The 13,650-nt window shown below is 38.3% G+C and overlaps 1 protein-coding gene across 2 annotated transcripts in view; it reads left to right on the top strand.

Moving 5' to 3' along the window:
• Positions 1 to 11,522, top strand: part of traf3 (TNF receptor-associated factor 3) — an 83,900-nt gene extending 72,378 nt beyond the window's left edge. For both annotated transcript variants that reach the window (XM_060828492.1, XM_060828493.1), the window contains exons 9-11: positions 5,752 to 5,892; positions 7,235 to 7,427; positions 8,296 to 11,522. In XM_060828492.1, the coding sequence (XP_060684475.1) occupies positions 5,752 to 5,892; positions 7,235 to 7,427; positions 8,296 to 8,867 (906 nt within the window). In that variant the 3' untranslated portion in view covers positions 8,868 to 11,522. The remainder of the gene's footprint in view (positions 1 to 5,751; positions 5,893 to 7,234; positions 7,428 to 8,295) is intronic.
• Positions 11,523 to 13,650: the final 2,128 nt, after the last annotated feature.

Below are 13,650 nucleotides of genomic sequence, written 5' to 3'. Positions count from 1 at the left end.
TCATCCACTGAGCATTACATGTTTCATTTCACAGTCATTACTTTCAATTTCCATTCACCTCACTTGTCAATAGTGCTGTCCCACCTTGTGTAGTACAATCTCTGATCATTGATTACCATTTGTAGGTTTCCATTCTGAATCACAAATTTAATACTGGATAGTTTACAATTTTTCAGCTTTAACAATGTTTAAAAACATTTAACCTTCATCACTGTTCCCAATTTCTCTTGGATGGCTGTGTGCACCACAGGGTGGGAATTCTCTAAGTGGTCAGCATTGTGGGCTACATATCCAGGCTGCCACTGCCTATTTTATACTGTGTTTTCTGAATCACAGGAGTCTTCTATTTGTCAGGCTTTCCAAGTTTTCTTCCTCCTCTGTTATATCACTGTAACAATATAGACCACCTTGTTGCCTATCACTTGTTTTTAATCTTGTCTGTAATGTCTCCTGGTTCTGATAAACATTATTGATGTGCAAAGTTAAAAATCACACAACACCAGGTTATAGTCCAACAGGTTTAATTGGAGCACACTAGCTTTTGGAGCAACGCTCCTTCGTCAGGTGATAGTCACTATCACCTGATGAAGGAGCATCGCTCCGAAAGCTAGTGTGCTTCCAATTAAACCTGTTGGACTATAACCTGGTGTTGTGATTTTTAATTTTGTACACCTCAGTACAATACCGGCATCTCCAAATCATTATTGATGTGGAATGTTAACCTATTCCTCTCTTCACTGGTGCTATCTGACCTGCTGCGTATCTCCAGCATTTTCTGTAATCATTATCTCTTGAGCAATAAGACTGGTTACGCTGGTTTGGGTTGACTTGACTTGACTTAAGGCGTTTTTATAATATGTGAGCCCCACCTTAGGCTTTTGGTCTATAGGAATCCTGTTGAAGTTCCAACTGAAAAGTAAAATCATTAGAGTTGCCAACGGTAGATGCTCATGCGTTAATGGCCCTGAGTGAATAATGGCATGTTTATTTTTGTGATTAAATTCTGATGCATAAGGCATTTTATAAAATTAGCTTCACTGTGTTTCTTGAGTACTTTGAAACATTTTGTTTGTGTATCTTCAACCATACGATGCACATCACAGAAGCACTAATTCACTATCTAATAGGACTTGATGTCAGCTGCATAAATAGCACCCTTTCCCAGCTCTTTTCTGTTCTAATGAAGAATCATTGGACTTGACATGTTAACTTTTTTTTTCTCTCCATTGCTCCCAGGCCTGCTATATTTCTCCAACACTTTCTACTTTTCTTTCAGATTTCCAGCATTGAATTTCTTTGTTTCTATTATAAGACTGATGTTGTTTAGTTGCCATTGTGAGAGACCATGGCCTCTGCACTAATGTTCCATATTTACATTGTCACCTATGCCTTTTAAGGGCTGAGAGTCACAGATTGAATCAAGTGTCAGTGTGGAAAATGTTTTTCTTCCCTTGTGTTGAGTGCTGGGTTTCAGCCATTGTAATCAGGTCACCTGATGTTTTTAACATGAAGATGTTAAAAAAAATAAAACGGTTTGGGATTCCCAAAAATGTTGATGTATTTGAATGTTATAAGCCAGTAGGCCAAATCTGTCCCTTATTGACAGTGCAGTGGTTAGTTTAAAGGACTGGATTACATTCAAGATATGACTATCCTTGAAATTCTAATATCATAGCAAAAGAAGATTCCATATATTTTAACTACAACAATGTGTCTTTAAATCTTGAATGTTCTGTGCACCTCACCAGATAGAGCTACTACCAGTCAAACTGCGGTAATCGTTGGAGAAAATGTGGCCAGCGTTATATAATATTGAACTTGATGCCTTACACGGTTAGGTGAATTACACAATGTAGAGAATTTGGAACTAAGGTGCTTTCCTCAGCGTCTGAGTATTTTAAACAGATTTGCTCTGCATATCTGAGTGTTTTGATCAATAAAATCAAATGCTTTTAATTAATCTTTTGTTTTTAGAAGAAGCTTTTAGGAGAATCCAGCCAGCATTTGTAAATTTGCCATGCTGCTTGGTAAAAGATAGCCCCTGTTTCTGAATGAAGATTCCTCTGACTTTAAAAGGTTGCCAATAAAATGTTGAGTTTAATCTGCACTGAGACCCTAAATGCAGTGGGAGAAAGTGAGGACTGCAGATGCTGGAGATCAGAGTCGAGAGTGTTGCCATTTCTGATGAAGGGCTTATGCCCGAACCGTGGATTCAACTGTTCCTTGGATATTGCCTGACCTGGTGTGCTTTTCCAACACCACACTCTCTTGACCCTAAATGCAGTGGCTATTTTAAACATCTGAGAACAGTGCAAACATTATGTAGAATCCTTAAAATGATCCATGCCATTGCTTTGAAAATACAAAAAAATCCTCATCTGTTTACTTTGAAACATAGGTCAGATGGCCAATTGTTTAAAATCAATTTACTAGTTGTTTTATGTAAAGTTTATAAATCACTGATTAGTTTTGATAGTGATTAGTCATAAATTACAGCATACTTCCCTGCATTTGACTGTGGATCTGTTTTTATTGTTTCAATTCAGAATTCAGCATGTGAATTTAAGAGCAGGCCAGCCACATGCTGGCTGTTTTTAAAAACTGTCAGATTTGCTTATAATATTTGTGTGATTTGATTTTAAACATTTTGCCTTCTGGCCTATGCTTCAGAGTAAACAGATGAGAAATCTTTCTTTCTGATTTTCAAAGCAGTGGCACGGATGCATTTTAAGAATTCTATATTTCCATGAGCTTATTTGGAGGTTTTAGCAATTGGTCATAGTTTCATCTTTTACTTAAATTCAGAATTGCCTGAATGATAACCTGGTTCCCCTTAAAATTAGAGTTGAGAGTTCAAGTCCCATCCCAGTCTTGAGCATAAGTTATAGGTTTCCATGTCAAGCATGGAGGGCGGTACGGTGGCTCAGTGGTTAGCCCTGCTGCCTCTCAGCACCAGGGACCTAGGTTCAATCAGGTAAAAACAATGACTGCAAATGCTGGAAACCAGATTCTGGATTAGTGGTGCTGGAAAAGCACAGCAGATCAGGCAGCATCCGAGGAGCAGTAAAATCGATGTTTTGGGCAAAAGCCCTTCATCAGGAATACAGGATTCCCGTATTCCTGATGAAGGGCTTTTGCCCGAATCGCGATTTTACTGCTCCTCGGATGCTGCCTGAACTGCGGTGCTTTTCCAGCACCATTAATTCAGAACCTGGGTTCAATCCCAGCCTCGGGAGACTGGCTGTCTGTGTTGAGTTTGCACATTCTCCCCATGTCTGTGTGAGTTTCCTCTGGGTGATCTGGTTTCCTTCCACAGTCCAAAGATGTGCAGGTCAGGTGAATTGGCCATTCTAAATTGCCCATAGTGTTAGGTACATTAGTCGGAGGGTCAGTGTGGACTTGTTGGGCCGAAGGGCCTGTTTCCCTAATCTAATCTAATCTAAGCAATGATGCGATGGTGCCAGTGTTGGACTGGGGTAAACAAAATTAGAAGTCACACGACATCAGGTTATAGTCAAACAGGTTTATTTGAAATCACAAGCTTTCGAAGTGTTACACCTTTGGCAGTGAAGTCACTTTACCTGATAAAAGCTTGTGATTTCAAATAAACCTGCTGGGCTGTAAGCTGGTATCATATGACTTCTAGGAAAAAGTGAAGACTGTGGATTCCTGAAGAAGGGCTCATGCCCGAAATGTCGATTCTCCTGCTCCTTGGATGCTGCCTGACCTGCTGCGCTTTTCCAGCAACACGTTTTCAGATCATATGACTTTTGACCATGTCAAGCAGAATATCAAAGACATTAAAAGAAGATGCCATCAGTCTGCTGAGAGAGAAAGCAAGAAGGAAAGAAAGACTTATATTTATATAAGACTTTTCAAAACCTCAGGATGTGGCCAATCTACTTACAGTCAATTAAGTACTTTTCAAATGTAATTAGGGAAACACAGCAATCAATTGGCACACCGAATATTTCCACAACAATGATAATCGCAGTGAATCATTTTCATGAGAAATGTTAGTTCAGGGATGAATATTCATCAGGGTGCTTGGGACAGCTTGCTTCTCTTCTTCAGATAGTACCACGAGATTTTTTTTTGTCCATCTGTTTTAAGTCTGTCAGAAGATTGCATCTCCTGACAGTTCAGCACTTCCTCATTATTCAATAAGGTTTCAGCCTGAATTAGGTGTTCGGTTCTTTGAAGTGGGATCTCAGACAAACATTTGGCTCAAATGTCGATTGTGTCATTTTAGTTTTAAATTATTCAAAGAAAAACAGTGATATTTTCCTCGCCAATATTAATTCCTCCACTACTATTAGCAAAAATCAATTATTTTGCCAATTATTCCATTGTTGTGAAAATTAGCTGTTAAGTTTCATTGTATGGCAATGATGATTGGACATCAGCAAGGACACTATTTTAAGATTTTGTTTGATCATTTTCCTTCCACTGTTTGTCTTGAATTCTTTCTACTAAACATAGATAATTTTTCAGTTTTCCATCAGTATGTGTGTGGTAGTCATTGTTGATAATTTTGTGGTACTTAGATTGAACATTCAGAACAGAGACATCTGTCATTGACTGTCATTAGGTGTGTGTCTTAAATATCTTGCTCTTTGTTTTACCTCATGACATCTCTCAAATATAAGATGGTCCAATGTTTTGATTCATCCTCTTTGCAATTACTTTTATCCAGTTTATTTTCCTTCATTCTCATTTACTTAGAAGCAGTTAGCTTTTTGACACAATGAGGCGATTCCAAATGATATTTTGTTGGTAATTTAATAACTAAACTATGGCAAAGAAAAACTGTTTTTGTGCCATTTTGTTGGTCTTTAATCTGTTTTGACTGCAGTTAGCCAAAAACCCAAAGGATGTTATAAATTCACATTTACAATATTTTTGGGCATTGTTCCAGCTGTGTCATATATGCAAAGTATATGTGTCTTGACATCTAAGAACTATTGAAAAAGTGGTGACACGCCCTTTCTTTTTCTTCACTCTAAACTTGGGTTTGTTCATTATTTAATAATATTGGTGTTCAATGGTATTGGTTTGTCCTCTTTTGCAGCATATACTTTGCATATATGATCAGCCATTAACTGGATCAAACTCAATCTTCTACTGAACTAAATTAAATTGTAAATCTCTACTTCTGACTTAGCTGAGGTTCAGGTATGTTTGTGGAACTATTTGGATCATTCTTTCAGCTTTTTAACATCTCATCTGAACATCAATTAGAGAGTAATTTCATTTTTCAAACATTTAATTTTGTTTCATTAAGACACCAGTTGAGTGGGTACAGTGTCTCAGGTTTCCATGCACTTTGACCTATTTCTGCCAAATTATTACAATGGAAGGTATGACAATTCAGGCAAATTAATAGCTGTGTTGAAATTCAATCCCAGCTTGCATTTGTTCCCCATATCACCAAGTTTTTGGTGACTTCCTTCCAGGAGAGAATTGAAAACTTTGTGGCATCAAACTGCCTGAAACAGTGAAAACCCATGTCAAGTGATCATCTATCTATAAGATAGCCTGAGGTTCCAGTCACCCTACTCTCAATTGGCAGATAAAGTCTTTTATAGATTTTGTAAAAATGATCATTTTAGTAATCTCGGCAACTTGTGACAAATATGAAAATGTAAGTTCAATCTGGACTCAAATGCATAATCCCTTGTGAAGAGACAAATGTTGCTTGCTGGTTTATGAGGGACTGTTTAGTAAAAGTTTTTTTTTGTCTCATTGCAGATTTTTGAGCTTCAGAACAAGTTGCAGGAAAAGTCTAAAATGATTGATATTATGTCAGCTCAGATAAGCCACTTGGAGAAGGAGCAGAGTAAATTAGCACAGCTTGCAACCAAAAATGAAAGTCGACTTGGATACATGCAGGTAAGAGCTATTGACACAGATGAGGAATACTTTTGGTTTCTGCAGATCCCAGTTAGTGGAAGTGTCTTAATGGCCATGTCCAGGATATAATTTACTCTAAAAGGTTAAGTCAAAGAAAATCTTGACTAGACTCTGGTTTATCAGTCTGTTAGATCTCTTTTAATATGTTTAATCCTGGCTTCTCTACGTTTTTTTTGTAGATTTCATTCTTTCTCCCATTTTAATGTATTTGTGCATTTACATATATTTATAAAGAGCCACTTCTCTTTACTTCATGTGGAGTTTTTATAGATCTTCCTCTGTAGTTTGTTTTGCTTTTATTTCCACTTTTAAATAATTAGTTAAATTATTTAGGGTCCAGTTTATTTAGTCTGTACTTGTGAATTGTGTGAATGTATACATTCTGCATGTTTAGCATTATAGCCTGACACATTTCCCAGTTCTGGTTTGGGGTTCCCTAATTTGGGTCGATCAAAGATTCCCATCAGAATAACCTGTCAGTTCTCACATACTCCTTTTACCTCATGGAGGATTAAATTTCCCTCCTTGTGTTAACCAGCCTATTCAGTGACTTAAGTGTAACTTATTTTACATTAGGTTGACTAGCCACAGTAAGTGAATTTGTAATCTTCTATATCGACAGGAGCAATTTCATTTACCTCCCTGGTGATTCTGACTTGCACACCTCCAGTTTTGAAAAGCTATTTAACCTTTCCTAAGCCATTCTATACAACTTAATCTCCAGACTATGTTTCTGACTATCCCAGCATGCAGATTCCCAAAAGCAGCAACAGCCTTCAATATGCCATCATATGCTTCCGCTATTACAATACAGCTTCCTTTAAATTGACCATTGTGCCTATCTGTTTCTGACCTCTGGTTGATATCTGTCAATCAATATCGCACTTGCCTGTTGACTGTCTCTGATTTGTCTTGTTTGGAAGACTGTTTTCCTCCTTGTTCTTAATTATCTATTCGAAATGATTCTCTGTTGTTCTCCAAATATTTTTCATGTTTATCCTTGACCCTATGTGTTTCCTGCCTCTCTTGTGCCAGTAGGTTCTTTTTTATAATGAGGGACTTTCTCTTATTTATAAAGTAATGTATTGGTTTCACACCATGCTACCTGACACTTTCATCTTCCCATTTCACTTTACACATTGGAAATGTACCAGTGTATGTTATTTTGCCTCCTATCATTGAGTTTGGATCTAATTCTCGATGCTGCAGATCGTAGGTTCAGAGGGATGCTGATTCTTCCTGTCGTTGTTTCAAAAACAAATCCTTTACATTGTGTCAAATACCACACTTAATTTGCTGTTTTTGATTTTCTTTTTTGCAGAAAATGTTAGCTAGTCAGACAGATAAACTGATGAATATTGATCAAGCATCACAACAGACTTATCAGAAGCAGGAGGAGTCTGTGAGAGAGGTGAAAACTTTGGAAGAATCTGTAGACAAGCTCCAAATCCAACTCCGACAGCTGGAACTAGCGGGCAGAGCTGGTGGGATGGCCACAGGACCAGCAAACCTGAGTGAGTACAGTACCATTACCCCATTTCCCGTATCTAACGTCAGTTGTTGCAGTTTAGGAACAATCTGACTGAGCCCATAATTAATGTTGAGTTCACAGCTTAAGGGATCACTGACAATGTGTCAGTCCTTAGAGTAGTTATGTACCATAACTAAGTTCAGTAAAAATAATTTATTTACAGGCGGGATCTGGCAACAGCATTGGTTGTGTTGCAGTACTTTTTTTTTAAAAAAGAAAAATGCATTTATTGAACTGCTGTCTCCCTAATCTGAAGTGAGCTGTTATAGAATCATACAGCATAGAAACAGACTAGTCAGTCCAACTTGTCCAAGCCAACCAGATATCCTTAACTAATCTAAACCCATTTGCCAACATTTGGCCCATATTCCTCTAAATTTTTCCCATTCATATACCCATCAAGATTGCTTTTAAATGTTGTAATTGTACTAGCCTCCACCACTTCCTCTGGCAGCTCATTCCATGCACCTAGCACCCTCTGAATGAAAATGTTGTCCCTCAAGACCTTTTCAAATCTTTCCCCTCTCACCTTAAACCAATGCCCACAAGTTTTGGACTTTCTTACCCTTGGGAGAAAAGAACTTGGCTATTCCCCTCATGATTTTATAAACCTCGATAAGGTCATCCCTCAGCCTCTGACGTTCCAGAGAAAATAACCCAGCCTATTCAACCTCTCCCTATAACTCAAGCCCTCCAACCCTGGTAACATCCTTGTAAATCTTTTGTGAACCCTTTCAAGTTTAACATCACTTAACTTGTTTCCAATTAAAACTCTTATAGAGATTATTCTGCTCAAAATTGCTTGGTTCAAACAAAAGCTTTTTATGTTCAAAATGTTTTCTCCCTTGCAGGTGCATTGGATAACCAAGTAAAAAGACATGGCAGCCTTCTCAGTGTACATGATGTGCGCTTAGCAGATATGGACCTACGCTTTCAAGTGCTCGAAACGGCAAGCTACAATGGAAAACTAATTTGGAAAATCCGAGATTATGCACGCCGAAAACAGGAAGCTGTTAGTGGAAAAACATTGTCCTTGTATAGCCAGCCATTTTACACTGGATATTTTGGCTATAAGATGTGTGCTCGGGTTTACCTCAATGGAGATGGCATGGGCAAAGGAACTCACTTGTCGCTGTTCTTTGTCGTTATGCGGGGAGAATATGATGCACTGTTACCGTGGCCTTTTAAACAGAAAGTAACTTTGATGTTATTAGATCAAGCACCGACAAAAAGCCATTTAGGTGATGCCTTTAAGCCAGATCCCAACAGTAGTAGTTTTAAGAAACCAGTGGGAGAGATGAATATTGCTTCAGGCTGCCCACTCTTTGTTGCACAGACTGTTTTGGAAAATGGGACGTATATTAAAGATGACACTATCTTCATAAAAGTAGTTGTTGATACCTCAGATTTACCAGATCCATGACCCATGAATGTGTCAAACAGGAGGAAAATTACAGTTACACAGGGGGTCTGCCTCAGTGAAGTCCAACATGTTGATTTTCAACAGAAAGGCATTCCTCCCCAGGTGTCTCAAGCTCGAGTTCTTCCCTTGACCATCTGAAGCTCAAGACCTTTGCCTCTCACACCAAAAGAGGATATACTGGAATGACACCAATAACTATATAATGTCAGCATTTGGTGGTAATTGTTCATTCTGTGGGGTACTTTAGCAATAGTATTCTGAAGCGATGACCGACAGCATTGACTGTCCAGCTGAATTGAGAGTTGCCGCTGGAACCATGAAAAGCTCTGTAGCATTTTGTTTGTTAGCATTACAATCTGGGTAGGTTCTGTATGCTACAGCAGTGTGGTCAAATAATTGTCTACGCGATTGTCTTTTTCTTTTGTTTAGCTTCAAGTTTAATAAGATTTAGATTCAGAAATTAGTTAAGAGAAAGGGAATCTCCAGCATTGCAACAATATGACTCCAGTTCATGGTCTGGAAAACTCCCCAGTTTCAATTAGTTGAACTGCTGTGAGTTGATGGGAGGAGTGACTGAGAAAAAACCTGTAAGATGAGAGAGAGTCAAACTGGTTCCTCGAGTTTTGTGTAGTCCTTCCTAAACACACTAGATTTAAGGAGAGGTTATTTTAAAAAAAAAGGTTTTGATTGAATGTAAAATGGAAAAATATTTAGATCATATTGTAGATCCTTTTACATATTTGTCCTGAACAAATAAATCCTAGAAGTAACCATTTGATCAGTTACTCAATTCAAGAATTCCTGCATTACTAACAGGGTGTACACTGAAACACAGTGACATAAATTATCATGTAATTTGGCTTCAACAAAGAAGTAATGAGTCATATTTGGCCTGCTCATTAAGTCAGTTAATCAATCTGTTATCATTGTATTCTTAATTGTCCTAGCTACATTTGAGGAAGGAATTCTGCATTGTTTGAGTTTAATTGATTCAAAATGTGTAACTGAAGATGTATTTCCTTCATTCACTTTTGGCTTGCTTCAGTTTCATTCAGACAATGCCACAATTCTACGATCAATAGTCAATTCCCTGATGACTAGATTGGTAAATGCACTCCATCATTTGGCATTAAGCCTATAAATTGGCAAGGTTCCTAATCGATCCCTGGTGTGTACTGAATTATCTGATCAGCTGTGCAGAACAGTTGGTTGCAATGTTGTAGCCTGAAATGGTAAGAAATCAGTTGCTTAAAGTTCATTGATCCAGTTTTCTGCTGGCAAATGTCAATGTCAGTGCACTTGGGTATGAAGGTTTTTGTGATGAATTAGCTGAGTCTCATAAAAAAAACCATTGAATGAGAACTGATTACACAAGTGGAACTACCTCAAGTGAGGGGATATTTATTTTAAAAATTAATTATTGTCTTTAGTAATTGATTTAATACACATTGAGCGTCAATGGGAAATGGCCAATAACAATGGATATGTCCAAAACAAGACCCTCAAAAAAACCTGTTGGTGCTGGAAATCAGAAACTTAAATGGAAATTGTTGGGAAAACTCAACAAGCCTGGCAGCATCCCTGGAAAGAAAGTTGAGTTACATGTTGGTACCAGTGGTGCCCCTTCGGAATGGATATGTCCTATTCTCTGTGTTACAGTGAAAACTCAGCAAGTATTTAAAGAGAACAAAATGATAATGCAAAACGTTTTTTCTCTTTATTTTGTAACCAGCTGAAAATACATGGTCAATTTGTCATTGTAAATGGAATTTGCAATATTAACTGTTGTAACTTTGTCAGATTTTACTAAGTGTAAAGACAGTTACAAAAGTGAGCATCGATGATTTCAATATTGCGATACCTTTTGATCTGAGGTTTGATCATGAGATTTGCAGGAACCACTCCAATGCAAGAAGTAATGTGGGACTTACTCTTACTTATTGTGGTGTTCCTTTCACTCTTGCTTTATGTAAGCATCCAAAATTAGTTTTTGTTTGACCCAGATTACCACCAAATTACTGTAGTGTTTACTGCACATCCACCAGAGCTATGACTTAATGACTGGTGTACAATAAGGTTTTGATTACAACACTGTACTAAATCAATCCATGATGTTCTGACCCTGATTAAGAATGGGTCGTTGGGGATTTTTTTCAATGGCTCTCTGTTGTAACGCATTGTATATGGTGAAAAAGTTGTCACCTGTACTCTGGTGTTTATTTACTTTTGTTTTCAGGATGAGTCTCCATTAACTCACTCCATTAACCCTCCATATTCTCACTGTTAAATCTGTCTCCCTCATCCAGGTGCAAAAACACACACTCATGTTTACAAACTGTTCTCAGGACAAACAAACTAGATTTTGTGCTAGATTTGTAGGGAGCTCAGATTTAATGGTGGAAATGTATGGAGTTAGGAATTAAAGCTGGAATCCTGAAACCCAGACAAAAGAATGGCATGTGTGCAAGGACCTTGTCAAGAATGAGCTGATGAAACTGTGAAAGTGTTGTAACGCTTCTGTCATGGCAATGTACCCCCAGAAACTGTGTTCAGCTCTGCAAATCCATAAACCACAAACATTTCATAATTTTGAATAAATTATTCATATTTTTCAGGTTTTTGCAGTGTTTACAATTAATTTAACATCGTTTTTAATTTTACTGAAAATTATATTATTTAATGACAAATTTGTTGTCTGGCTTTTTATTATTATTCATATTAGTCAGAACCGTGGTGTTACAGAGAAAGAAGATCTTATGAAAATGTCTTGTGAAATCTTCATTTCTTAGACACCCTTTTGTCACCAGTGGTTGTGAAACAATAACTTTGAGATCAAAATTGTATCTTTTCTGGAGAAATGCCATTTCGATTAATACAGAGATATCTCTGCTCCACTCCTCCACATATCATACTTATTCATGTACTCTAAGCAGCAGAAGAACAAAAGCTACCTGCATTTTGATACTTTTTACACAATACAACATGAAAATGTGTTGCTGGTTAAAGCACAGCAGGTTAGGTAGCATCTCAGGAATAGGGAATTCGACGTTTCGAGCATAAGCCCTTCATCAGGAATGAGAGAGAGTAGCCAAGCAGGCTAAGATAAAAGGTAGGGAGGAGGGACTTGGGGGAGGGGATGACCTGGGGGGTGCAGTGAGAGAGAGACTCACTGAAATCCTTGTAGAGGGAGGAAGAGAGCTTCTTCAAGGAAGGCATCCTTGCAAGAGGATTCGCAGTAGGTTAAAATCTTCGAGTAAAAAATGAGGTCTGCAGATGCTGGAGATCACAGCTGAAAATGTGTTGCTGGTTAAAGCACAGCAGGTTAGGCAGCATCTCAGGAATAGGGAATTCGACGTTTCGAGCATAAGCCCTTCATCAGGAATGAGAGTAGCCAAGCAGGCTAAGATAAAAGGTAGGGAGGAGGGACTTGGGGGAGGGGATGACCTGGGGGGTGCAGTGAGAGAGAGACTCACTGAAATCCTTGTCTCATTCCTGATGAAGACCTCAGATACATAATCCAAGTATGAGATCGCCAACTTCGGTCAGATCAATTTATCTTTAATTAATTTCAAAGGCCCTCTCACTTCCTGTCCAAATATTAACTCAAGGGGAGTAATTCATTTGGGGCATCTCTAATGGTAAACAATACAAATGGATGCCTTTATTCCAATCATTTGAGTAATTCTGACGGTATGCATTGAACATGGTCTTCAGGGTCTGATGCCACCATTCCAAAGCCCCCTGCCATTCATGATGGTATGCACTTGATTTAAAGTGTTGTATGCCTAAGCTACCCATAACCTCTTTAAACAGCCTAGCAGTAAAATTAGACCCTTCGTCTGACTGTCTCTGGGTAGCCCACACTATCCTTTTTGCCTCATACACCATAATGGAATTACATCCAGAAATCTGGTAGACACGTTCACTAGGATTAGCAAGTACTGGCTTTCCATTTTTCATTTTCAGGAGGGGACCTACGCAATCAATTATAATCCACGTAAATGCAGGAATTGGCAACAAAGGTGCTGGTTTTATTACCACCTGAAGCTTACCTACTATTTGGCTTGTGTCATGTGTACGGCAAAATTTAACCATATCCTTGAGCAGTCCAGACCAATAGAAGTGCTTTTGCTCTTTAGCCTGAGTCTTCCTCACACCTAGATGATCTCCTACTGGTAATTCACGTGCTACCTGTAACGCCTCCTGTCTGTATGCCATTGGCAACACAATCTGGTGCACTTTCGCCCATGGTCTCCATTTTCGTCTTAGGGTTCTATAATAAACTTCAGGAATGTATTCTGATTCCTTTTCTGAGTATGCATCTATATATATCTTTTATTTTCTCATCTTTCTGTTGTAAGTCCATTAGCTTTCAGGACTAAACATTTCTGCGTGACCCTCTGCCTGTTCAGGTTTTTCCTGTACTACATGAGAATCCAGAGAAAGTATATTCCTGTCAGGGTGAAAGGGAAGGCTGGTAGGTATAGGGAATGCTGGGTGACTAAAGAAATTGAGGGTTTGGTTAAGAAAAAGAAGGAAGCATATGTAAGGTATAGACAGGATAGATCGAGTGAATCCTTAGAAGAGTATTAAGGCAGTAAGAGAATACTTAAGAGGGAAATCAGGAGGGCAAAAAGGGGACATAAGATAGTTTTGGCAAATAAAATTAAGGAGAATCGAAAGGGTTTTTACAAATACGTTAAGGACAAAAGGGTAACGAGGGAGAAAATAGGGCCCAAAGCTTAAACATGTGTTGCTGGAAAAGCGCAGCAGGTCAGGCAGC

Source organism: Hemiscyllium ocellatum, chromosome 8, assembly GCF_020745735.1.
Source record: "Hemiscyllium ocellatum isolate sHemOce1 chromosome 8, sHemOce1.pat.X.cur, whole genome shotgun sequence".
NCBI lineage: Eukaryota > Metazoa > Chordata > Chondrichthyes > Orectolobiformes > Hemiscylliidae > Hemiscyllium > Hemiscyllium ocellatum.
The sequence above is the reverse complement of the archived record's forward strand: the minus strand, read 5'-3'. Positions and strand labels throughout refer to the sequence as shown.